This window comes from Pithys albifrons, chromosome 17 (assembly GCF_047495875.1).
Source record: "Pithys albifrons albifrons isolate INPA30051 chromosome 17, PitAlb_v1, whole genome shotgun sequence".
Classification (NCBI taxonomy): domain Eukaryota; kingdom Metazoa; phylum Chordata; class Aves; order Passeriformes; family Thamnophilidae; genus Pithys; species Pithys albifrons.
This window is the reverse complement of record NC_092474.1, coordinates 5,706,642-5,731,384: the sequence shown is the minus strand read 5'-3', so window position 1 is coordinate 5,731,384 and position 24,743 is coordinate 5,706,642. Positions and strand designations below refer to the sequence as shown.

Below are 24,743 nucleotides of genomic sequence, written 5' to 3'. Positions count from 1 at the left end.
ACCAAGAGAAAAAAAAATTACTTCAGATGACTTGTAGTCTACTCTCACAATACACAAAGAAAAGGCCTTTCTATGAAGTTGAGACTCAAACCAAAACCAAGGCTAGAAAAAAACCCTCACACCAACACCACCCAAACATCTTCCCCAGCCACCCTCAAATGGTGTCACACCCAAGTCAAGTTTAACACATCCACCATGACACAAACTCTGCATTTCTAACCTTTACAAACACAGTGGCTCAGACACCTTAAGACAGTTCCACAAAGTTCAGCAGTAACACTTCCATTGCTTAATTAAAAGTTTTCCCTAATGACTGGTGAGGGAGACCAGCAAAGCAATTCCAGGGTAAGTATCCCCTGGTCAGAATAAATCCTTTTTAGCAGGGCTGTTGTCACTAAGAAATCCCCCAACTGGATCATGATAACCCCAATTTTAAGTCTTAAACATTCATGTTGCTCCCAGTGCAGCAAAAAGTTCAGTAAAACAACAGCAATTGTTTGTCTGTCCTTTGGACAATGAAAGTTTGAGTAGTTTCACTTATTTTGTTTCTGTCCACCAGGAACAAAGCTGCATTGTCTGGAACAAAAGGAATTCTGAACTTCCAGAATTTTTACATTAAAAGTCACTGAATACTTAGCACCAATTTTAGGCTTTGTGCAACTCCCAAGCCCCACTGCTGCCCACCCTCCCTGTTTTAATTTAGCAAGGAAATGAAATAAGGAGAAAAATACAGGAGAAGCTGCTTTGTGGTAGCTGAGTTTATTTTCTGTAACACATGCTGGTTAAGCCTAAAACATTATCAGGCAGAAACAGCTCCATAATCTTGCAAGGTAGGAGGCTCCTCAGTTAAGTGAAAAGTGACTTTATCAAGCTCTGCAGCTCAGCCTTGGCAATACTATATAAGGACCTGTTTGCCACATCTTCAAAATCTCCAAAAGAAAGTACTTATTAAAAAGTTGTGAATATTACAAGCTGTTCCCTCAGCATTTCCTCACTCCAAGAACTGTTTCGAGCCTGCAGAATCTTGCAGATAACACTGACTTATGTTTAGGGAGGTTGTCCAGTGTCACTGAGCAAGAATCAGCCTATTAAATAAAACTAAAAAAATACATATTTATACAATTTCAATAGTAGCAGTTTCTCAGTTGTTTTGTATTTACAAACAATGTGAAATGCTGCCATTTCAAGAAGGGCAACCAAAGCACATCAAGCATTTCCTGAAGGGGCTCTCCTGCTGAAGGATACAGCCTAAAACTTTGACAAAAAGACAGTTTTGCTGCCACTGCACGTTATGTAAATAATTTCTGATTTAAAGACAAACCCAGAATGCCATGTTTAATACTATGTCATGTATCCATGCCAACCTGGCTCTCTCCCTCCTTCCATTTTAGCTTTGCTACAAAGAAGTAAAACAAAAAAAAAAAAAAAAGAAGGTTCTAAACCACATGTCGAGCAACCTGCTCTGTCTGCCCTGAGCAGGACAGTGGTAGAATCCCAAACAATGAGAAGGCTTTGGATATTTAGGGCTGTGAGTTACACACTGTAACCCCAAAGTGTTTATTTAAAAACCATAATAATTACAGTATCACAGGTTAGTCCAAATCAAACACCACCATCAACCAGGCCCAGCTATTCCCAAACCCTCTGGACACCTGGGGTGTTTCCAAAGCCCTCTGGGCTGTTTCCAAACTTGGCTTTAGTGCTTGGCCTGGGAGACCAGTGGAGTTGGCAACTCCTGCTCTCCTTTAACTGGGAGAGTTTATCCCACTGGCTTTTTGGGGAATAGATGTCACCTGGACTATACTGGAAGGCATTTAAAATATCACACAAATGCTGAAGTTGTAGAGACAAGACAGATACATCCCTCAAATTCTTTGTCTGTCTCAACTGAGAGTTATTAATGACCTGAAAAATGCACATCTCTGTGTGCAGCCTCTCACAGCAGAGCTGCAACCCCCACCCCACCCCACAGGATTCCCTGGATACCCTTTAGGGGTTCTGCTCATCTGCAGCTTTTGGCTCCAGACGGCAACAACAAAAGGAAAAATCCAACCAACTCAAACATTTCTGGTCCTTTCCAAGTCACCATCCAATCAAAACACAAAACTAATTACTGAACTCGCTCATCCTTCCCTGCCTTAACCTCAAGACCAGTAGTTAACATTTCATTTACATGTGCAAGGTTGTTTTCACAAAAATCAGAAGTTAACTCCCATCCTGGAAAAAATCCTTCCCACTTTTCCAATGCTGGTTACCTCTCTAGTCAAAGCCTGCAAGGACTTGAGTTCAGGCTGCTCTGGGATCCAACTCTGCCTCAAAGCTCTTTTGTGACCATTCTCCAAAACTTACAGCACTCAGGACACACTCTCTGAAAACGTGAAATTCCAAAGTTCTTACAATGTTGAGAGACTTTACAGTGCAATGATTTGGCAGGAAATCAGCTTTTAGACTTAAATGGTTGGAGGTGATAACTCAGCCAGCAGTGAAAGTTTTTGAGAAGTGAAACACGGAGAGGTAAGAGCAGCATGAGAGCACCAGAACCCCTCCCTGGGCCTGCCAGATCCAGGTGTACCTCAAGGCACCAGAAATGCATTCCCCATATCCCTGACCTGCTCCAATGGCTTTCAGAGCACTCTTAGGCCATTTTGAAACCAAAGAAATTGCCTGGACAACAAGACAAACTGCCCACATTTTATTTCTAAAGACTAAGATTGCAGACAAATGGAACATCTCGGGGCTGTAAGGCAGATACAGAAAACCAATCCAAATGTCACGTTGTTGCACAATTTCTAAAATAATTCTTTGCTTTACATCATCAACTATAGTTTTCCAGTTTGGGGGGATGGCAGCTTGCAAAACATTCAGGTATTTAAATCTTTTTAATCCAGACACAACCCTGGTAAGTCTAAAGCCAAACAGGTTATCACTGAGTTAATTCTTAGCTTTAGATCGTGTTGTTTGGTCCCACTAATAATTGTATTTACTTGCTCTGGAGTTACCCAATAGATTAATTCAAGGGGATTTTTAAAGCATTTAAAGAATTGGTTTTCTCTTTAACAAGTATCAAACATCTCAAACCAACCCTGTGAGCACCTGGAAGGAAAGACAAGAGTTCTAATTTACACTCTCAAATGCAGCATGGAGCCTGGTCAGCTAAAAATAATAAAGAAACAACCTAAAAAACAACAGAAGAAAACCCCACAAGGAAGGAAAACCCACAAGGCCTCTTCCCCTCCAGACTGTAGGGGCATTTCTACGTTAAACAATTACTCGCCCTAGCAACCTGTGTTTGAGTCCCTGGACTTTGAGGCCGTGCCTGTGGCTGCGGTTCAGCTGCCCGGGAGCTGCGGGGCCCCGGGGGGCTCTGCAGGGCGGGGCAGCCCCGGGGGAGGCGGCGGGAGGGACGGAGGGTCGGCGGCTGCAGCCCCGCCACCTTCGCACCAACACGTGTTCCCGACATAAACTTCCGGGTTGGGCCAGAATCGGCTGCGTAATCGTGTCCCATGCGCGACTTTTTTGTTTCCAGACCTTCACCTCTTTAAAGGTCCCTCCAGCAGCAGCGCGCCCGCGGGGCAGGGCGGGCGGGCTCCGTCTCACGGCGGCTCCCGGAGCCGCTCGGGCCCCATAAATCAGCGCCGCGCATCCCCCGCCCCTGCCCAGCCCGACCCCGCCGGCCGCGGCCGCGCAGGGAGCGCACAAAGGCGCGGGCCGGGCGGGGGGCTCTGCCTGCCCAGCAGCAGCGCGAGGGGAGCGGCCGAACCCCCGCGCCGCGCCCGGCCCTGCGGCAGAACCGGCTGCGGGCCCGGGGGGGCTCCGCGCCCACCCCCGCACGGCCCCGGCCGCCAAGTTCGCGGGACTCCCGAGGCTCGGCCGGGGCGGTGGCGGCGCCTTCCCCACTCCGGGGCCACGCCCGCCCCGCCGGGACCCCCGCGAGGCCTCCGCGGGGCTGAGGCACCGAGCGAGCCACGGGGCCGCTCCCGACACGGCGCGTCCCCCCCACCCCGGACACCCTCGCGGGCCGCGCTGAGGGGCTGAGGGGAGGGAACCCCGCGGGGCGCGGGGAGAGGCCCGAGGCGGCCGAACGGACGCGGCACCGGGCGCAACGGACGGCGCAGGACTTACTCTCTGTCGCGCTCAGTGCTCCCACGGGCTCCTGGAAGTCTCCGCCGCCGGCGCCGCCGCTCGCCGCTTTCTAACTCACGGCCGCCATCTTTGCCCTCCCTCCCCTCACGGGAGGGGGGGGGGGGGGAGGAGGGAAGGGCCGGGGCCGCCCGCGCCACGTGACCCGCGCGCGCTCCCCGGCCCCACGTGACCGCCCCGCCCCGCCCCCGGCGCGCGCTCGGCGCCGCCCACGTGACACCCCCGGTCACGTGGCCGCCGCCGCCGTCTCGCGCCCGCCCCCCCCCCCCTCCCATTCCCGCCCCCCCCCACCCCTCCCGCCGCCGCCACCGGGCCCCGCCGCCCGCCCCTCCCCGCCACCGGACATGCCGCGCCACGGCCTCTCCCTGCCCCCAGCAAGTTTTTTTTACCCCCTCCAAAGAAAAAAAAAATCAAAAAACCCGGCGTATCCACCGTCCTTTCAAATAAGCGACGTCCCCGCCGGCGGGCCCCGCCCGCAGTCGAGCCTCGGCGCTCCGGGCCCGGTTCCCGGTGGGTGACCGCGGGGGAGGGGGGGGAGGGGAAGGCGGAGGCGAACGGCTGCGAGCGGTCACGTGACCGCGCCCGCCGCAAGATGGCGGCCGCCGGCGAGAACGCGGCCGCGCTGTCTCGCGAGATCTGCTGTTTCTCGCTGCATCACGGGGAGGGGTGTGACGTCACCGCGCGTGCGCGTGCCCGGGGGGCGGGGCTGTGCGCGCGCCCGCGGCTGAGGCGGCGATGGCGGGAGCGGCGCCGGGAGCGGCCCCGGCTCGGGAAATGGAGCTCTCTCAGCCTCCCTGCGCCCCTCAGGCGGCCCCTCCGTCCCGTCCCGCCCCGCCCCGCTGCCCTAAACGCGCTGAGGCGGCTCCGAGCTCCCCCGGGGCCGCCCCGCCCTGAGCGAGCCCCCGAGGGCCCCCACGGACCTCCCTGCGCTCCCCCAGCAGGGACTGCCCCGCTGACCCCGCCGATGGGCTCGCACAGGGTTTCCCTCTGCAAAGACTTTGCAAGCTGCTCGTGTGAAATGTTCTGAAAGCCCCGTGACCGCCTCATGCTCGTTTTACATTTGGAGAGATCTTCTTAGCACTCGAGGCCCTCAGACTGGCAGGATTTTTGCTAAAAGGCACAGCCTTCCATTAAAATGCTTTTCCAGTTTTGTGAGAATACGAAAATGTGTAAGAATAGGAAAATTTTTAAGAACTTTCACATGTAATTGAAGCAAAACATGAACTGTGAGCAATCATGAAATTCCTTAAAATGTCCAACACCACTCATTCAGTTTTATGCAAGTTTGCTTATTTTATCACAAGACAAACTTAACAAGGATTAAAATAACCAATAAAGGATTAGACAGATTAAGGCTAAACTATTTAAAGTCAAAGCAACGTTAATTAAACTGAGTTAAGTGAGATTAATGAGTGATGCTTCAGATGGAGAGACAGACAACAGAAGTGTGGCCAGAGACGGGAAGAACGATCCAAATGGCAGCTTTTCTCTTGGTTATTGCCCTCTCCGCACTCCAGAGGAGGGCAGGATGAAGTGCAGCTCACGAGTGCTGAATGGAACGTTAAATCTCAACAGCTCTGCACAATCATGGCAAGAGAGTGAGGGGTTTGATGTCTTGAGTTGAAAAGAGAGTTCCCCGAAAGGTCCGCGAGCAGCTTTTGTGATCACCCTGGCCTGGAGAGGTGAGTAATCCCACTGGTGGAATTGCTGCTTTCCATTGGCAGTGTGGAATTGGCACACACGGAATTGTCTGCAGGACTCTGTTTTTTCCATAGGATTTGGCATGTACTGCACGTATCTCACTGCTCTCTTTAGGCAGGGATATTTTTATAATTGGTATATTTTATTCTGAGTGTGTTTATATTTCGTAATCTATGAAATACAATTGACACCTATTGGCATTTGACTTTGTAAAATAACGTTGCTTAATGTAACTCCCAGCAGTTACTCTCATGGCACTGTTCTTTATTTGTAGTGGTTGAAACCCAAACTGTGGGGATTTCATCTTGTGAACGCTGTCATGTTTGTTTCGCTGCAAACATGACAGGTGCTGTGTGAGAACTCGCTCTCAGGCAGGAATATCTGCATCTTCTTGGTGTATCTGAAAGAAATCGAAACTGTGAATTCAAAGGTAACTAGTCCTAAAAAGATAAGACTTTCTAAAACTGGCTGAAGCGTTCATTTAGAGTGAGGGGATTTATCCTTTCTGAGCAAATCAACGCCTTGTTCCTTCGCCCTTCCCTTCCCCCACGAAACAATTTCCCATTTCCGCAGTAAAACGTGGTGCTCCCGGCGCTGCCCATGCGGCACTACGGGAGACAATATTTAGGTCACTGGGTTTTCGCGCTGCTCTCGTGGGAGTCGCTGCTCCCTCTGGAGCTCGGGGGCCGGCACTGCTTTCCCAAGTGCTGTCCCGAGTCCCGGGGACGGGCGGCTCCGCCAGACGCGGCTCTTTTGGGCTCTATATTGAATGTTTTAACTTCCCCTCGGCACTGGGTTTTGGGCGCAGCTCCTGCAGCCAACATGTTTTGCTAATTCATAGTGCGATCCCACCGCGCCGGGAGTGGGGCCAGTTAGAGATGACGTTGTTTTCTTTGTTGCTCTGGGAAAGAGAATTCCTTGGCTTCCTTTGCCCTCTACTGGAGGCCCGCATGGCTTCGATGCAAACGCGGCTGCTTTGTTTAATATACATATATAAAATAAATATTAACAATATCCAAAAGCTGAGCAAAACCACAGTAAGGGTGTTTCCAAGACAGTAGGAACAGTGTTCCTCAATTACTGCACAAGGAAATCATCATTAGTAATTGATGATGATTTTTTCCAGTTGCATCTGAGCTGTGAGATATGAACTGGGGTGGAAAAATCAGAGCAATCTGTGCTCTGGTGATTTTGTGGAGAGCTTGGTGTACCTGTCTTGACAGAGAAACACCATGGACAAGAATGTTCATGGACACGATGCCCAGTGGGTGTCAACAGGGAAACACCCAGTGTGTTCTGGTTGCCTTTCTGTAAAATTCGTGTGTTAGTGCAGAATAGACATAACAACTGACAGTGCCCGTGCAGAGCTGGTTTGGTTTTTCTCTCAACGTGCCTCTTTGTGTGCAGTCACACCACATTCCTGTCTTGTGAGGCTGGGAAGGATGAGGCCCTTTTTCTGGGCAGCTCTTGCTGAAGCTGACAGTGTTTTTGTCTGTTCTTCAGGAAAAGGATAGTTTTCAGGTGTATCACCACCCCAGAGTGGTGGATCATGTCACTGTGGGAATGCTCAATAGACAAGCAGCAGCCTGTGGCTGCAGATAAGCCTTGGGTGGGAAGGCACCCCGGTGGGTGATAACACGGGTCAGCTCCTGTGGCACCACCCCATGTCCTGAGCACCCACAGGTGCTGTTAGAGAAGGGCTAACACAGATAAGGGGAAACAATACCCTGAGGATCAGCTCAGTTGGTTAAAACTTGGTTGTAATAATGCCAAGGTCATGGGTTCAATCCCCTGTGTGGGCCACTGACTGAAGAGTTGGACTCGATGATCCTTGTGGGTCCCTTCCAACTCGGAATAGTCTGTGATTCTGTGAATCGTCATGGGTTGTTGCTCAGTATAATTGTTCTACTTATCATGGAGCGCTCAAGTGGTCGGGTGTGGTGATATCCTGACTTCTGTGATTGCATCTGCTTGACATCCACCCGGATCCCCTGATCCCTGTGCACTCCTGTCCATGGCTGTGGTACTTTGCAGTTGCACACTGGTGCTGTGGGGGCAGTTTCTGGCACGGCACCGATGCTGGAGGCGCTTCCAGCGCTCCTGGTGATGGTGATGGCTCTGTTGAAGTCCTGCCGTGTTTTAGGTATGCTCCTTGTGGAGCAGGACACGACATGAGAAGGGCTTTGAAGCAACACTTGAGTGCTACCTGCCCTCTAGGCAATGTTTGAGGATGGAATTAATAGGCTTATATTCCATCCAGGGAGATTTAAAGCAGGAACTGCATCGAGCAGCCTGACAATTGAGCTCCGGAGCTTCACTGCCACGACAGAACAGGGGTCCCGCGGATCCCCACTGCGCGCTGGCGGGCGCTGTGTGTGCCCGTGGAGATCAACGCGCTCTGGGAAGAGGCGCTGCCGGGGCCGCGGCGGGAGGTGCCGGTGGTCGGTCCGGCCGGACAGGACGGGGTTTCGCCGAGCCCGCGCTCCGACCGGCGCACGTGTCGCGGCCCGGCCGCGGGAGGGGCGTGGCCTGCCGGGCCGCCAATCAGAGCGCGGCGTGCCCTGCGCGCGGGCCAATCAGCGCCAGGGGAACACGCGTTTAAACGCCGTTCCCGGGAGCTGCGGCCGCTGCGGTGTGACAGGGAGGGGCGGGCTGTGGCTCCGCGCGCCAATCAGAGGCGCGGAGAGGGTGATTGACAGGCGGTTGGGCCAATGGAGTTGCCACGGGCAGCTCAGCGTCTCCCCGCGGAGTCCCCGCCGCCGCCGCCAACCGCTCCGCGGGGACGGTCGGGCCCGCCCGGCGCGGGGGGCTCCGAGTCGCGGGGCCGCCGCCGCCATGGCCGGAGGTGCGCGGGGCGGAGCGGGGCCGAGCGGAGCGGGAGCGGGGCCAGGGCGCGGCGGGCGCGGGGCGGGGGCCTCGCGGTGCGGGGCAGCTCCGCGGCGCGGAAGCTCCTCCCGGGAGGTGCGGGGCGCCGGGGCCGGCGGGACTCCTCCCCCGCGCGGTGTGCGCAGCTCGCCGGGAAGGGGCTGGGCCGCCGCGGCTCGCCCTGCCGCATCCAGCCCTTTAAACATGGCGCAGGCCGCGGCGGCCGGGCGATGACCGCGGGCGGCCGCGCCGGACATGGCTCAGGCGCCGACCTTCCTCCCTCGCTCCTAGGGAAGAACATGCCCAAGACCAGGGCGGGCGGCGTGGAGAAAGCGAGCCCCGAGAGCGCCGAGAGGAAGGGTCCCGGCCGCCCCCGGGCCGGCGGGGTAAGCAGTGCCCGGGCCTGGGCGGGAGGAGCGGAGCGGGCGCTTCCCGAGGGGCTGCTGCGCCCTCCGCTGCCCTCGGGGCGGGGGGAGAACCGGCGGGCGGCTGCCCCGATGAGTCGCGGAGCTCTGGCCCTCTGGGGCCCCTGGAGTCATTGAGCAATCCGTTCAGTTTGAGTGGAGTCGGTCTCTTCCATGGTTCCCCTGCGAGCAGCCGGGCCCCAGGCTCAGCATTCCCTCCGTGCCATCTTCCCCGTCCTGCGGTTCTGTCCCAGGCAGCTGGCCGGGGGTTGAGCGCCACTTTGCATGTAACTCCCAATGGAAATCATTGTGGTTGTTGCATCAACTCCCGGAGCCGCTCAGCCCTTCGTGTGCTCTGCTGCGCTGAGAGAATCTGCTCTCCAGGGTCTCCAGCCTGGCACAGACAAAGACGTGGCAGCCGCGTCTCGGTAGCGCCAGGAGCGCAGCAGGCAGAGGGAGCGGGGAACGAGGGGAGGGAGGAAGGTGCGCTGGAAAAATAGTTGTTTGTTTACTGTGTGTTCAAAGCCTGAAGGCTTAGCTGGCAGGTGGACTGCTGCACTTTCCCAAAATGCCCGTATTTAAACTCCTCACTAAATCTTGAGAGCTTTGCAGCACCGGGCTCGTTGCTTGCAGTTGTTAAAATGCAGTGGGTTTGTAGTATTTCATGCTCCAAAGCACTAGTTTTTTTAATAAGCAACTTTTGTCTCTGATAATCCTTTTAGAAATACTGGGGGTCAGGATGTGTCCACCTCACTTGCTTTTTATCATCTGTTCTCTGTAATCCTCATCTTCAGTGAAGGTTATATGTAGGCTAAGATTTGAGCCTTTAACTAGTTTTATTTTGTGTGTGAATTACGTACACATAAAGTGATTATGTTAATAATTAAAATTATCCTATGTGTTCTATTGTGTGCTCTGTTTACTCTTTCAGTGTTTGTGTGACCAGGTATACTGGGGTATATTTGAGCTATTCTTGCAACTGATGGGAACCTTTGTTCCTTGCTTTCCTAAACAAACAGATGCATATTTTGTTAAGTGGCTTCAGTGTCTGAAAATTGCTTTTGATTGAGACAAACTATAGCCAAGAAAAACTCACTCTGGCCAACCTGCATCTGTTTGCCCAGACTCTGAGATTTCAGGGTTGAAATCCATGTGCCCAACATACCCAGCACAGGCACAGGGAGCCAGGTGGCTGGAAAAGCAAAGGTGACATGACTCCATTAAACTTTGCTGAATTTGACACTGTTCCTGAGCCAGGGAACAAACTCTGGGCTCTGGTGTTTGGCTGTGCCAAAGGGCTTTGCCATTTTCCTCACTGGGCTTTATGTAGACCCTTTATTGTGTTTTTCTCTATGAACAACTTTTACACTTTATTTTGTGATATATAATGGATAAAAAGATGGCACTGTGTGTCACTCAGGCTTCACTGAGAGGTGTCACTCAAGGGAGACTGGAAAACTGATTCCAGTCTGCTGTGCTGCTCAGTAGAGCATCTAATTAACTGCAGTGACATTTGACAGTTCCTGAGAGTAGCTGGGTAGCTCATACTCTCTGGCCATGAGAAGTATGTGCTGGGCTTGGGCAGTTTTTGCTGCATTCTTTGTATTTTGTTTGGCTCGTGCTCTCTGAGCTGCCTCCCCAGGGTTCAGACTTTGGGGTTTTTTTTAGCACCAGAGTTCATGCTGTGAAGCACAGGGTGGAGGCTGGAGCTAGTTATGATACCTCATCCTGCCACGTTTTATGTGAAAGCTCTCTCAGGCTGAGGGTTTGCACTACTAAAGTTCTCACAGTGCTCACCACTGTTTTATTTTCACTTAGAAAGAGCAACTGCAGCATTAAAGCACCATAATTTGCATCAGCACAGTCAACTCTTGGGCCTGGGCTCTGCAGCGTGTTGTGGGTGCCAAGCTGAGGTTCCTGGAATGTCTCTGATTGTACTGATTTTTGTGTGGGTCTGTTTTAGGAGAATGTGTTTATTGGTCAATCCAAAATCTACAGCTACCTGAACCCTAACAAAGCTCCTGGTGCTCGGCCCCCACTTCAAGAGGAAAACTCTGTCATGTATCACGAGGTGAAATGTCAGGGCAAAACATTAAAGGAAACCTACAGGAAAGGAGCTGGTAAGGCTGAGTTTTGGGTTTCTTATCTCATTAAATGTGCTCCCCACACTCCCCAGTTTTAATGTGCAGGCACTAAGGCTGGGCAGCTCCCCAGGCCCAGCTGCTTTCCCAGTCCTCTGTTGCCAACTCTGGCAGCAAACTGGGACTATGCAAAGATGGGGGTGTCCTTATCCTTTTCAAAACTTCAGTCATAGGTTTACCAGGCAATTTTCCCCTCTTTTTTTTTTTGCAGTCCATGTTTATTTTGTCTGGATCTAAAAGACTAATTTCCTGCAATTCTGTTACTACTCTGCTTCTCCTGGTGTTCTTGGTCCTGAGCTCAGAGCCTCACTTTATTTTGCTGTCACCAGGAAAAAAGAATGGTGGCAAAACAGTTGAAGGTGCTATGAAAGCAGAAGAGCAGAAGGACAAGGAGGGTGGGTGCAATCCTTCAGTGCCCTCTGATCAAAACCAAGACAGTGGAGAAGCCCCAAAGACCCCCCTGCCTGCAGCCTGTGCTGAGGAGGCCAATGCAAAGCCAGCCCAGAAGAAGATGGTTAAAGCAAAACGTGGACCAAGGAAAAAGTAAGTGGCTTGTGGGATTGTAAAAGGAGAGCTCTTTGTTTTCTCAGGAATTTTGCACTTTGAAAATCACAAAATAGCATCTAAGTATTGATCTACCTTGGGGAGTTGTTTTTCCTGGAAGCAAGGTCAGTATATTTTATCATGTGAAATATTTCCCAATCACCTGTGGAAAAAGGAATTAATGAGCGATTAAGACCTACTTTTCTGTGGACAAATGGAAACGTGTCTTGTCAGAAACAGAACAGTTGGAAGCTCCCTGGCTGAGCTGATCCTTTCTCATGGTATCAGAGTAATGTGACCTAACATTAATGAATTCCTTGCCAAGCAGTTTGCATGACCTAAATATTCGAGTGCCTTCTGGCAAGGCACACAGGGAGCTCCAGACTTGTAATGTGACCTTCAGCTGATTTCCAGTGGCATCTCATTTTGATTGATATTAGTACTGGAGTAGTGGAAGTAGCGTGGGGAAGAAAGGGGATGTAGCTTTGGCTTGAAGTGAACAGACTGATTGATCTTGATCACCTTTCAACATACCAAGCTGAAAATAACAACGTCTTGCACATACCTCTGTCCTAGAGGTGCAGCTTCACAAATAGCCTGAAAAGTGTGTGTGTTCTCTCGTTCTCTTCCTCCTCAGAACCCAAGGAAGAACACCAAACCGAAAGGTGACAGATTATTATCCAGTCAGAAGAAGTTCCAGGAAGAGCAAATCTGAACTGGAGGTAGTGCTTCTTGTGTAAATGATATTACTTCTAACATGGCTGGTTAGTTGAAGATTTGAGGAAGTGTGTAACTGTCTGGTTTCCATTCCAAACACAAATAACCTTGTATTGTTAAGAACATGCTTAAATTTTGGAAATGCTCGTCCAGTTCTGGTACAGAATCCAACTGCTTATGTATTTGGGGGGGGCAGAAATCTGTCTCTTTGCCATTCAGTTTTGCTGGAAATATGGGATGGTTTGGAACAATGAGTGTCTGGTTAGTAATTTCCTTTCAGCTCTAGAACAAGCTACAAAAGCTATCAACAATACTGTAGCTTTGTTTGCTCTTGTTTCTTCTGCAGACTGAGGAGAGGAGGAAAATAGATGAGCTGATTACAAGTGGGAAAGAAGAAGGAATGAAGGTACTGCAATGCCAACCTCAATGGCCACGTACTGCTTGTTATACAGTATCCTGATGTTAATCTGTTTAAACAGAAAGCAGAGCTAGGTCTGGAACTGCTGTAGTTCTTCCATGAAAGTGCAGGAAAACTGGAGCACACTGTTTCCTTTTGGATGAGGAATATTTGTCTCTGAAGAACATGTTTGTGCAGCCTCAGTCCTAAATCCTGAGGGTGCTTTAAGGTCTTTACAGAAATGCACTTGCTCCCTTTGGTATCTCAGTTCCTGGGTTAGCTTCCAAAATGTGGGTTAGGTGGAGCATCTTCACTGTCATCAGTTTAACAGGAAACACTCAGATACACTTTCTGCACAGCAACAAGTTCTCTTGGTCTTGTTTACAGCCCATTGCTGTGGGTTTTCATTATGGCTTTTGGGATCATGTACTGGTTTTCCTCCCTCTGCTGTTGAAGGCATTTATTGAAACCAAGAGCTTACATTGGGTTGTTCTGATCACCCCTTTTAGAATTTAAAGCAGAAATGGCCCCTGGAAGTGCAGAAGAGCTCTGATTGCTGCAAAGCAGCAGCTTGCAGTTAACATTGTCACATCTGTGACAGTGACAGGACTGCCTTGGAGTTGTCCAGTTTACGGGGGGGGCAGGAATGCCAACGTGTACTGCTGGCTGATAAATGTAACTTCTGTAGTCAGTCTGTTCCTTTACCTTTCTAACCTGTGTGTGGTACTGGGCACCTGAAATGGAAAAGCTCATTGTCTCATCAATTAGGAAGTTTAAAAGAAAAACCAAGTAACTCTTCCCTGAGTTTGGTTTATTTAAACCAACTCTTAGTTCTTCGATTTGAAGACTTTGTGTCAAACTACCTGGTGATCTGGGTGTGTCCCAAACTCATCCTGTATTTCTTGCACAATGCCATGCAGCTTGCACAGCTTTGTCTGCACTACACACAAATTCCCTCTGACAGCATTTGCTAATGACAAATCACTCATTTCCCAGTAATCAGCATATTTGCAATCATGTAAATACTCCCTAATTTCCCAGCTGATTTTCTTTTCAACTCACCAGATTGATTACATTGATGGCAAGGGGAGAGGAGTAATTGCTACAAAACATTTTAATCGAGGAGAATTTGTGGTTGAGTATCACGGGGATCTCATAGAGATCACGGATGCCAAGAAAAGGGAGGCTGTGTATGCTCAGGACCCATCCACGGGCTGCTACATGTACTACTTCCAGTACCTCAGCAAAACATACTGGTAAGCTCCTCTTCCCTCAAGTGTTGCCTCAGAGAGGTCTTGGGTGCTGTGAAGCCTTTTCTTGTTTTCATGCAAGTTTTTTGTTTTTAATGGGAAGTGTGAATTATGAAACCTTTTGGAACACTGATCCACAGTCCCTGAGCCCCCTGCATGTCTGGGCTGTGACAAATGGGTGACCCAGAGCACTGTTCCCTGAAGGGCAGCACAGGCTGTATGGAGAGTTGCATCTGCTTGGATGAGCCTTCTAGCCCTGCTTATTCTCTTCTAAAACTTCTGAATTGCAAGGATTTGGTTTGAAAAGCAGGATGGACAGACACTCAAACATTTCCTTCAGCTGTCTTTGACTGGGTGCATTTGTTTCCCCAGCCCCTGACACCCACCCCAGGTTCTTGCTTTATCATGTTTGCTATTTAATTTGCCCCAAACTCCATTTTCTCTCAAAGCAACTCTCCTGACTACGTTCTTTCCTCCTTGGCTGATCCCACTGGATACTGGAGTGCAGGTCACTTAACCTGGACATTAATTACCTGGAAGTGCCCTGTATTCTGAGAGTCTGAGTTGCAGTCCAGGTGCTGTGATAGCTGCCATAACACTTCTTTGTGCAATGAGGGGCACTAGAGCTGGACTATCCAGGTCTGTGGAATTTGGGCTTGTGGTATTTGGGCATTCTCAACCCTCTGTGGGAGCAAAGACTTTTACTGGTTTACTCAGTAAACATACTTAGCTTGGACACAGCTTTCTTGAGGGAAGGATATTCAAGGTATCCAGCCTTTCTGGTGGTGTTTTACATCTGGATTCAGCTATTCCTGAAAACAGGAGCTCAGACAGTCTAAAATTTTCAGTTTTGTGCTAAATTAAAAATCTCCTAGAGTTGTTTTAGTTTCCCTGCATTGCCATATTTATGTGCTGTCTGTTTAATCACAGTTGGTCTGTAATGTTCTGGTTCTCCTTCATTTTCCAAACCTGGTGTGGGTTCCTCATTCTTTATTTGCACTGGGGCTTTGCCCACAGAGGTGCCTGTGTCACACTCTGCTCTTGTTCTTGCAGTGTCGATGCTACAAAGGAAACAAATCGTCTGGGGAGGCTCATTAACCACAGCAAATGTGGCAACTGTCAGACCAAGCTCCACGACATCGATGGTGTTCCTCATCTCATCCTCATTGCTTCCAGGGACATTAAAGCAGGGGAAGAACTCTTGTATGACTATGGAGACAGAAGCAAAGCTTCCATTGAAGCTCATCCATGGCTGAAACACTAATTCATCTTCTTTGTTTTGGTTGGGTTTTTTCCTGGACTGAGTGTTCTACAAGGAATCAGTGGATTTTTTTAACCCTGCCCTCACTTCCCTCAGCTTTCTTAGTGGACTGCTTATGGTCTTCCAAGCTCCTGAAAAACCACCTTTTTGCTTTGCAATATTTAAGTACCTATTACAGTTTTCCAGGCAGGCTTCAATAATTGATCTTAGATTGCCAAAACTTCGGTATCATAAAAGGAAACCCTCCCTAAAATCTGAATGCTTCTGCATAGTGACCAGTGCCACTTGAGCAGTCAAAGACTTGCACAGAAACTTCAGTCACTGGGGTCGTGTTTGTGCTTCTGCAACAAAATCTCACACGTCGCCTTGGGGTGACGACTCGGCGTTGACTCTGACAGCAGAAGTTGTTCTGTCCTCTGCTCATGCCTTGGCTTGACTGCCTGTCAGCTGCTGCTCCCAGCCCAGTGTGACAGGCTGCTCTGACATGGATCATTCTCCAGTAATCTGTCGTAGGAATCCAGATTTTCCAATGTCGTCTAATCTGTTGGCAATGAACTTTAAATGCACTGGCACTGAGGAAAAAAAAAAGGATGGTCAGATTGGCTGCTTTCTTTGGAGAAATGACTCCCAGCCAAATGAGGATGGGGTTTGATAGGCTGGGTGGATACTGAGTACAAATGTGAAGATAGAACTTCAGTGAGAATCAATGTTTGACATTACTTATTTTCTAAAACTTCAGAAGGTACCTTTTTATAGTTGATGGCTGTTTCTTGGAGGTGTCTCCCAGAGGATTTTAAAGAAGTAAAAGCTCTCCAAAAATTTTTATTTTACCTTCCTGTACTAATTAGCCACATCAGAAGCTATTTATTTACTGTGAATGCTTGAAGTAGAGCACAGCGGTTCCATAAACAGGAGTCCTCTTCATATGCAGCTCCAGAGTGTAACAATGGAGTCCATGCAGTGAAGAAAGTAGATTCCTTATTGCCTGGTCCTGTAGGTCTGTCCAGCGTGGTCTGGTCCCACTGTCTTACATGGGAGTCGAGCTCTTGGCATCTCATGGATGTTTGGAATATTACTGTTGGAGAACCAAATCTGGGATATAGGCAGGCAATACAATGCAGGTCCTTTATGTTAAAGATGAATTCTTACCAGTTGGAATTTTTGCCAAGGCAGGCTTGGCATGTGTGTAGATGAAAATGGCTGTGAGCCATCAGCCACACTTGCTGCTGGAAGATGTCAGCAAGGAAATCTGTGGCTCTCTTAATGTCTTCTGTTCCTCATGTCTTGAAGGCTGCTGCTGTTCCAGCTGAATGCCCTCTAGGACAATCTTAGATGCTTGCCTATGTGATAGGTCAGACAGCAACAACATCCTGGTTGTGTGCTCCAGCAGCAAGAGAGGTGGCTTAGGGATGTATTTTTTAAATTAAAAACTTGAAGACAATGTCTCTGTAAAATAAAGAATATATTTATTATTGATGAAGTGGCTGCTATACTACCTGTCTCCATTGCAGTTTGTGAGCATTTAGACAGAAAGCTGTGAAAATCAGTAGGTATGAAATGCTTTACATTTACTGCTTAACACAAGGCAAACTCATCAGAGCCAGCCTGGGAGTGTTCACATGTCTGAAGAAGTAACTGGAGACCTGTGACCTTCCATGTGCTGAGTTTCAGGTAAGATAAGGCCAACTTCTCTGAGCTGGCACTGACTTTCCTCTGGTCTCAGTAGCAGAGACCTCGGCAGTGTGTACAGTTTCCCCTTAAACTAGAGCACTTCCCTTAAGATCAGAATATTCTTTTTGTTTTATTTAAACACTTAACTGTCCTTTATCAGGTTGAATAGCTTAAAACCTCTGTTCTTCAGCATCACATCTGTAAATAAGAAAGGGGAAGGTCTCCCTGTTTTACATAAACAAAGTTGTCTTCTCTGAAAAGCTAAACTCATAATGGAGTAGCACTGGGTCAGATGGAAATAAAGCTGATGTTGCACTGCATGTGTATCCTTGACTTTCCTAGGACGTGATGTATCAATGCACTCCTCACAGAAACTGCTGTTTGGATGTTGATCTCTGTGCCTGATAGGAAGGGTTCATCTTCTAACAAGCTGTAAAGCACTTCCCAGGGAAAGATGTCCTTGGGTTGGGAGCTAAACTGCTCTTTCTAAAAGAGATTGGAAAATGCATTAAACCACAGAAAAGGATGGAGTTCAGACCACACCTCTTTTCAGCTCAGAGGTATGTTATGGCTGTTGCTGATTCATGATTGTTTCTTTATTCATTATTTTCTAAGCACGAAGCCTCTGCTCAGGCAATGCAGTAACCTCCTTCCCTGCTGCCCTTCTCTGGAAAGCACACCCTGAGGGCATGGCCAAGGCTTACTGACATTTTGAAGATGGCAAAGTGACTTGTTTGTGCCCTGCCTAAACCAGGTGGCTCAGGTCAGACCCCTGTGGTGCTGCCTTGCTCATGCAGTTGCCAAGGAGCTGCCTGAAGGGAGGCTGCAGATCTGCTGAGCCCCATCCCACTGTGCATCACAGCAGACGTGGGAAGTGTCCTCTATTTTTCATGCTGCCAGTGGCTGAGAGGGAATCAAAAGACTTCAGAGCCTGCTTTCACTTCTGAAGAGAGTAAGATCACAGTTTGATACCTGTCACTGCTCCTTTTATGTCTGTTCAGTCTTTTCTGCTCTGGATATTCTACCTTTCTAAATGGGGAACTTAATTGGTGTCTTTCAAGCTTCTTTTCCCACTCCTCTGTTTGCCCTACATCCCTCCACTTGTGATAAATCTCATTACTGGGGCCAACACACAGCTTGTGGCAGTTGATGGAAAGAACAGAGCTTATGCAAAACACAGCTGCCTTCCCCAGGAGCCCTCCAGCTGTCAGGAGTGAGATGTTTGGTGCATCTGTTCAGTCTCAGCATTTCTGCACCTCAGTCCTTCACGTGGGCAGAGCACGAGGCAGCAGCTTTTCTTCTCTCGCTCTGCTCTTCACCATCACTCATCTCAACCCCAAACAGCCACTTGTGAAGGGCATGTACCTCTTAAAGATCATCTGCATCTTGCAAAACCCTTTGGGCTGAGTGTTTTGAGACCTGGACAGGGTAAATATGTGGTAGTATGGATCATCACAGGCTCTTTTAATAAGAATAAACCTCACCTTTGTATAAAGGTTTATTTTCTACATGTGGGTCATGTCTGACAGGAATCTAGGAAATACAAAAAGTGTCTGTTTTAAACAGTTTCTGAAAAAAGCAGAGTAAAAACTATTCTGAAAGAATATTATACAACATCAATTTTGATGAGATTGCTCATTCTTTACAGTAGGAGTGATGCTGCTGCTTCTAGTCCTTGTCTCCCCCAGCCCTTCTGAGGGTCATCAGTGCCTGTCCCAACAGCAGTCCTTGAGGATGCTCATTTTCCATGTTTAAAGGAAAACCTAAAAAAGAATCAACAACAGCAAGGAAACAACAATGTACAACTGGAAAAGCAGGAGCCTGCAGTGAGGTGGCTGTGTCAGTGTTTTGGGGAACTTCAGGGCCATGGCCTGAGCTCGTGGGTGCTGTGCACAGTGAGAGCAAACCCAGGGCCAGCGTGTCCCACAGCACAGGCCTGAGGTGCTGGAGGGGAGGCAACTGTTGCATTGCTTTGCTCTGAAATGCTTGTTTTTCCTAGAAAAACCCCTGCCTGCCTGGGTGGAGGTTGCCTTCCTGTGGAGTGCTTTTTCCACAGGAAAAGATTTCCTTATCAGGTTTTTATAGGGGAGTAGGAGAAAACAATATCCAGCCAACTGGGCTGAAGTTCAGCATCCAGCCCTGGATTCACTCCATGAAGGTGCCACATTCTCCCAAATTCTGCCCCAAAAGCTGCAGACAAACTTACAGCCGTCTGATGATTGTCTTCTCCTCACTGTCCTTGCTGCTGCCAGCACTGCTCCCACTGGTGTCTTTTTCCAGTTCTTCACTTTGGTCCTTTCTCTGTGAGATGATCCCACTGGGGAAAGAAAGGGGGTTTGTTTATATTTTTTCATGGGTTTGTGAACAGTGTGGAATTCCAGGTGTGAAACCCTTCCCTGGGCAATTGGGACACGGGTGAATGGGAGTTCAAAGCACAGGGATGGCAGCCCAGCCTCTTCCTTGTAATTAATGGAAAACAATGAATTATTATCCCTAAATATTGCAATGTGATGTTTCTGGGACTCTGCTTTGATGGGAAGACTGAAGTAACAAGCTGACTTCTCCACAGAGGAAAATGGCAAATCATAATGGGAGTGAAAGGCAGTCAGTGTAATCACACACTGGATTTGTAGGGAAGTCCAAGGGTTAACAGGAGGGTGCAGACACAGATGGTGAATTCCTGCATGGGTGGATCTGTGGTACCTTCAGCACAGCCAGAAGGCTGGGAACACAGGGGAGATTCCCAGCTCCCTGCAAGGCAGGTGCCTGCTCCTCTTTTCACCCTACAGCGGAGAGAAGAAAGGCTTTGCCTCAGCTCTAGATTTTGTCATCCTACTTGGCTGTTTCTACAAGATGCAACCACCTACTTCAGGCATCCTCAGCTTTACCAAAGGGTGTTTTCCCTGCTTGGAACCAGCTTGGACTTCCCCAGCTTGGACTTGCCTGCACACTCAGTGTTTTCACAGCGTGCCAGTCCCTGTCCTGAGCTGACCTCGTTTGCTGGGAGAGCTGAGTGGATCAAAGCCCGTGTCTGCAGGAGCTGAGGCTGAGAGCAGCCAAGCACCACTCAGCTGCATTTGGGAATACAAACACGGAGTATCCAGCAGCTGCTGTGACATCAGGTACAGGGTAATTCCCAGGCAGATCCTCCTCTTGAAGAAACAGGACTATGAGCTGCTTGGTGAGATTTGATATCTGCACAACTTTTACCCAGAAATCACCATGAAAACTGCACTCCCCAAACCCCATCACAGTCAGTGTCAGCCAGGCCCTGTGGGATGTTTGTTACCTTGTGCTACACTGAGCTTATTTCCAATATACACAAGGCATTTGAGAACCCAAATTTATCCTCTTCCCCTGCACAGCTGCTCTTCATGGCTGTACAATTACAATTAGAATTTTATGGGACTTTTTAAAGGGAAGATGTTTTTTGGCTTGAGCTGTAGCACTCTACAAGGAGATACCCTCCCAGAATTCCCTGGAGCTGGTGAGCAGCCCTGACACACTCAATGCACAGCACTGTGACTCAAATCACTCAAAAACAGAACACACTCCCCCTGTTAATTCTTAACTTGGCCTGTACTGAGCTGTGTAACAGCTGGAAAATCAAAGCAAGAAGCCATTTCAGTGGCTGCACAGCAAAGAATTCAGCTGAGCTGGGGAAGTGTCAGGCAGTTTGTAAGTTGTTGAATTTAACTTCCTGGCTGAACCTGCCTGTTAGAGACAAAGGGTGGGCTCACTGTATCCAGGAGGCTGTTGCTGAGATATCTCAACTGACATCTAATATGCTTATTTTGTCTCTGTAATAAGTAGTTTCTTGTCCCAAAGAGGGGCACAGGTTGGGGAGAGCAGCCTTGGGGGTGAATGAATTTGTAGCACCAAGAGCAAGGCCCTTCCCTCATCCCACCCTCTGGCTCACACCAGTTCTCCCACACTGGTCCTTTTGAGAAAGACCAAACCCTCCCCTGAATGCACTTGTTTTGCACAGTTCCAGTGCCAACCCTCTGCTGGCAAGTCTGAAGCCCCCACAGCCTCTCCTGAATGATGAAAGAGCTCAATATCCTGTCCCCAGGTCTGTCCGTGCCCCCATGGGCGTGCAGGACCGGAGAGAAGGCAGAGCCCCCACACTGCAGGAGGAAGGAAACTTTGACTAAAGCTGAGCTGGAAACCCCCGTGCTTTCTGGTAGGTGGTGTGGCTTTGGGCATGGTGTGTGTGGCTGCTGTAACTGCACAGCTGATTCCTGTGCATGGGAACCCACTGGATGTGGAGTGGGAGTAACTGTGCAGGCTGACAGTGGGACAGCTGTGGGAACAGGCTGAGAACTGTGCAGAGCAAAAGGGAGTGAGTTTAATTTTAAAATTGTGTTGTATGGACACTTCATTGTTTCCCCATTTTCCTTTGCTTATCTGAATGCCTTTGGGAGCACAGGTGTCTCTTACACACCTGGGCAGTGCCTGGCCCAAACCTGCAACACTCTCAGAAGCTCCCCAGACAAGCAGTAATTGTTATTAGCAGTTATAAGTTCCTTGCTGCCTTCCTGCTGTACCTCTTATAGCACTGCAGCTCCTCTTGCACCACCAGGAGTTGAGCTTTCAGCTGGTTTCGCTCTTGCAACACATCTTGGAGCTCCTGCAGAGTGAACCGGGGCCGGTTGGGATCTGAGAGGTCGATCACCATCTTACCTGGTCCAAGGCTGAGCTGTAACAGAAACAGCAGTGCTCATGATATGTAACCTCTCAAACCATAGACTGAAAACTCTGAATTTTAAAAATATGCAGTTTGTACTTAATTACAGTTCTTCATAGAACTTTTGTACTCCCCTGGTGACTGCATTGTCTGGCCAAGTACAGGCCCCAGCTGTGACAGGCTCTGACCACAGCTAAAAGCAAAGTCTGTCCCAAAGTGTTTGCAATTTAGTTTGCCAAGAAGCTGCTTTTAACAGCTTTTCTGATGATGTGAGAGGCTGAGGAGGCTAATCTCACATCAGAACTGTGTGGCAGAGATAGGTGAGAACTGAATTCTCCTTTGCTAATGTAAGACCTTTGTAGAAATGACTTTTTTTGGTAACAGTCTCCCTTGTAAGGGGTAACAAAACTTGGCATTTGCATAAATGGTGAGTTGTCTCTACGGGGCCGGTGCTGTGCAAGAAGGGGGGTTTGTGCTCGGTGAACTCTCTGCGTGTCTGAAGAACTTTGCTGAGATAAAAGGGATTAATCACTGCAGTGAAACGGGAGCGAAGCTGCAACACAGCGAAGGGAAGAGCTTCAAGGCCTCCAGGCCAAAATGGAGAGTGACCAAAGAGGCCACCAGTGTCCCCCGGCCCCTCCGGTGCTGTCCGAGGTGCGCTCCACGCCCCGCCGTGCGCGGCCGGTCCCGCACCCACCCGCGGGCATTGCCCGTCCTGCACCCCCGAGAGTCACTGCCCGTCCCGCACCCACCCGCGGGCGCTGCCCGTCCCGCACCCACCTGCGGGGCGCTGCCCGGGCCCGGCTCCGCCCGCAGCAGCTCCAGCTCCCTCCGCAGACTGTCCCGCTCCCGCCGCAGCTGCTCCTCGGCCACGCTGCTCTCGCTCACCAGCGCCTCCAGCATCTCCAGCACCCGCACGATCCTGAACTGCAGGCGGGCTCGGGCCGCGGGCAGGTCCGGCCCGGCGCGGAGCTGCAGCAGGTCCCGGCCCACCACGGCCGAGATGTCGTACACATCGGCGGGCGTCAGCTGGAACGGGCTCTTCTCCAGGGCGCTCTCCGGGCCGCCATCGCCATCCTCCTCCTCCTCCTCCTCCTCCTCCAGCTCCTCCTCCTCCTCCTCGCGGCCGCGCTGCATTCCCGCCGCTCCCTCCCGCGGCCCCTCCTGCCCGGCGAGCCCGGCCCAGCCCCTGCCCCTGCCCTTCCCCTGCCTTTCCCCTTCCCTTCCCCTTCTCCTGCCAGGCACCGCCCGCAGCTGCCGGTAAGGGCCGGGGGGCTCACGGGGACCGGCCCCGAGCCAGGCCCTGCAGCGCCACGGCCGCCCCGGGAGGGAAAGGGGCTGGACTGGGCGGGAGCGGCTGCGGCTGCCCCGGGAACGGGAACCGGGAGAGAAGGGCCGGGGAGAGGCGGCGGCGGGAACGGGGCCGGGAACGGGCCGGGCTGGACCGCGCCAGCAAAACTCCACGGCCGCTTTATTGGAGTTTATTTCGCTTTATTCCGCTTTCAGTTTATCTCACTTTCAGTTTCTCTCTCTTTAGGGCGGGTTTGAATGAAAAGGCAGCACAGCCGGGCCGGAGGCGCTTTGCTCCGCCCGCGCCTGTCCCCGCAGAGCCCCCGCGGCCATGGCCGACTGGGCGCCCATCGCCAAGGAGTACGACCCACTCAAGGCCGGCAGCATCGACGGCACGGACCAGGAGCCGCACGACAGGGCCATCTGGAGGGCGATGCTGGCGCGGTACGTGCCCAACAAGGGCGTCACGGGAGAGCCGCACCTCACCCTCTTCGTGGCGAGGCTCAACCTTCAGACCACTGAGGACAAATTGAAGGAGGTCTTTTCTCGGTATGGAGACATCAGGAAGATCCGCCTGGTCCGTGACCTGGTCACGGGGTTCTCCAAGGGTTACGCCTTCGTGGAGTTCAGGGAGGAGCGCGCGCTGCTGAAGGCGCACAGAGACGCCAACAGGTTGGTCATCGACCAGCACGAGATCTTCGTGGACTTCGAACTGGAAAGGACCCTCAAAGGGTGGATTCCCCGCAGGCTCGGAGGGGGCTTCGGAGGCAAAAAGGAATCCGGGCAGCTGCGGTTCGGAGGCAGGGACAGACCTTTCCGAAAGCCCATCAATTTGCCGAACGTGAAAAGTGATTTCTACGGAGAAGGATCATCGGAGAAAAGAAACTGGTCACGTGAGGGGACGAGGGACTGGAGACCGAGAGACCGGGAGCACGAGAGGAGCAGAGACAAGCGGTGGGGGGAAAGGGAGCGGCCGTGGGCATGGGGGGACACTGAGAGAGAGAGGGACACCAGGGAGGAGAGAAGCAGAGGGAGGGACAGGAAGGACAGAGACAGGAAGGACAGGGACAGAGACCGGAGCAGGGAGAGAGATGCCAAGAAGCAAAGAGATGATGATAAGCACCGATAGGTGGCTGTGCCTTGTCCTTGGGGTGTGTCACCTTCTCCTACATCCACAGCCTTTCAGTCCCAGGTGTTCCCTGCAGCTCGGGGCTGGGAGCAGCATTCCCAGAACAAGCTCTGGTGTTCCTGTGACGTGTCCATGACTGCCCTGCCAGCAGCTCTCTGTGGTTTGGTTCCTAATGGAATTCAGTAAGTGTTGAATTGTTCTTCAGGGTAAATAAACTTTTGTATTACTGTTTTTGAGCTGGTGGATGTGTCTGGGTGTCCCACTGATCCCAGCACACACCTCCCTGTCTGCTGCCTGGGATGGGGCTCCTGAGAGGGCTCCTCAGACAGTCACGGACAGGCCACGTGGCCACACGTCAGTTGTGGAACACTCACTGGTTGGAGACACAGGAATGGAATAGCAACAAACTAAACCGTCTGAAAAACCAGCCTTAAAACAGAAGCTGATGGGAAGTGATTTCATTTTCTTGAAGACTCTGTGACAGGTGAGACCTTTAGTGATGCTTTGGCCGTAACTAGTTCTGCCAGGTGAGAGAGAAGCATGTGAC

General features: G+C 50.7%; 4 protein-coding genes across 9 annotated transcripts in view; 2 read left to right on the top strand and 2 right to left on the bottom strand.

Moving 5' to 3' along the window:
* SBNO1 (strawberry notch homolog 1) overlaps positions 1-4,289 on the bottom strand; it is a 32,718-nt gene extending 28,429 nt beyond the window's left edge. For both annotated transcript variants that reach the window (XR_011699231.1, XM_071571759.1), the window contains exon 1: positions 4,123-4,289. The gene's annotated coding sequence lies outside the window, so the exon portion shown is untranslated. The remainder of the gene's footprint in view (positions 1-4,122) is intronic.
* Positions 4,290-5,733: 1,444 nt separating this feature from the next.
* Positions 5,734-17,422, top strand: KMT5A (lysine methyltransferase 5A). Of its 3 annotated transcripts, XM_071572243.1 has the most exons (8): positions 8,592-8,686; positions 8,998-9,092; positions 11,074-11,230; positions 11,581-11,794; positions 12,432-12,516; positions 12,858-12,917; positions 13,974-14,164; positions 15,212-17,422. In XM_071572243.1, exons 1-8 carry the CDS (start codon positions 8,677-8,679, stop codon positions 15,420-15,422), a joined length of 1,023 nt encoding a protein of 340 aa, XP_071428344.1. In that variant the 5' UTR covers positions 8,592-8,676; the 3' UTR covers positions 15,423-17,422. The 3 variants fall into 3 exon arrangements, with proteins under 3 accessions (XP_071428345.1, XP_071428344.1, XP_071428343.1); XM_071572244.1 differs by lacking the exons at positions 8,592-8,686; positions 8,998-9,092 and adding an exon at positions 5,734-5,822; XM_071572242.1 differs by lacking the exon at positions 8,592-8,686 and having other exon boundaries at positions 8,856-9,092.
* Positions 16,865-23,635, bottom strand: RILPL2 (Rab interacting lysosomal protein like 2). 3 transcript variants are annotated; one of them, XR_011699288.1, is made up of 6 exons: positions 22,558-23,635; positions 21,638-21,789; positions 19,794-19,873; positions 19,297-19,407; positions 18,575-18,853; positions 16,865-17,576 (listed from the first exon to the last, which is right to left on the bottom strand). XR_011699288.1 is itself a non-coding variant. In XM_071572247.1 (5 exons), the coding sequence occupies exons 1-5, from the start codon at positions 22,912-22,914 to the stop codon at positions 18,759-18,761; spliced, it is 795 nt and encodes a 264-aa protein (XP_071428348.1). In that variant the 5' UTR covers positions 22,915-23,635; the 3' UTR covers positions 16,865-18,758. The 3 variants fall into 3 exon arrangements, 2 of the variants coding, with proteins under 2 accessions (XP_071428348.1, XP_071428349.1); XM_071572247.1 differs by having other exon boundaries at positions 16,865-18,853; XM_071572248.1 differs by lacking the exon at positions 19,794-19,873 and having other exon boundaries at positions 16,865-18,853; positions 22,558-23,632.
* Positions 22,593-24,427, top strand: SNRNP35 (small nuclear ribonucleoprotein U11/U12 subunit 35). Its single transcript, XM_071572245.1, has 2 exons — positions 22,593-23,037; positions 23,315-24,427. The coding sequence occupies exon 2, from the start codon at positions 23,399-23,401 to the stop codon at positions 24,194-24,196; it is 798 nt and encodes a 265-aa protein (XP_071428346.1). The 5' UTR covers positions 22,593-23,037; positions 23,315-23,398; the 3' UTR covers positions 24,197-24,427.
* Positions 24,428-24,743: the final 316 nt, after the last annotated feature.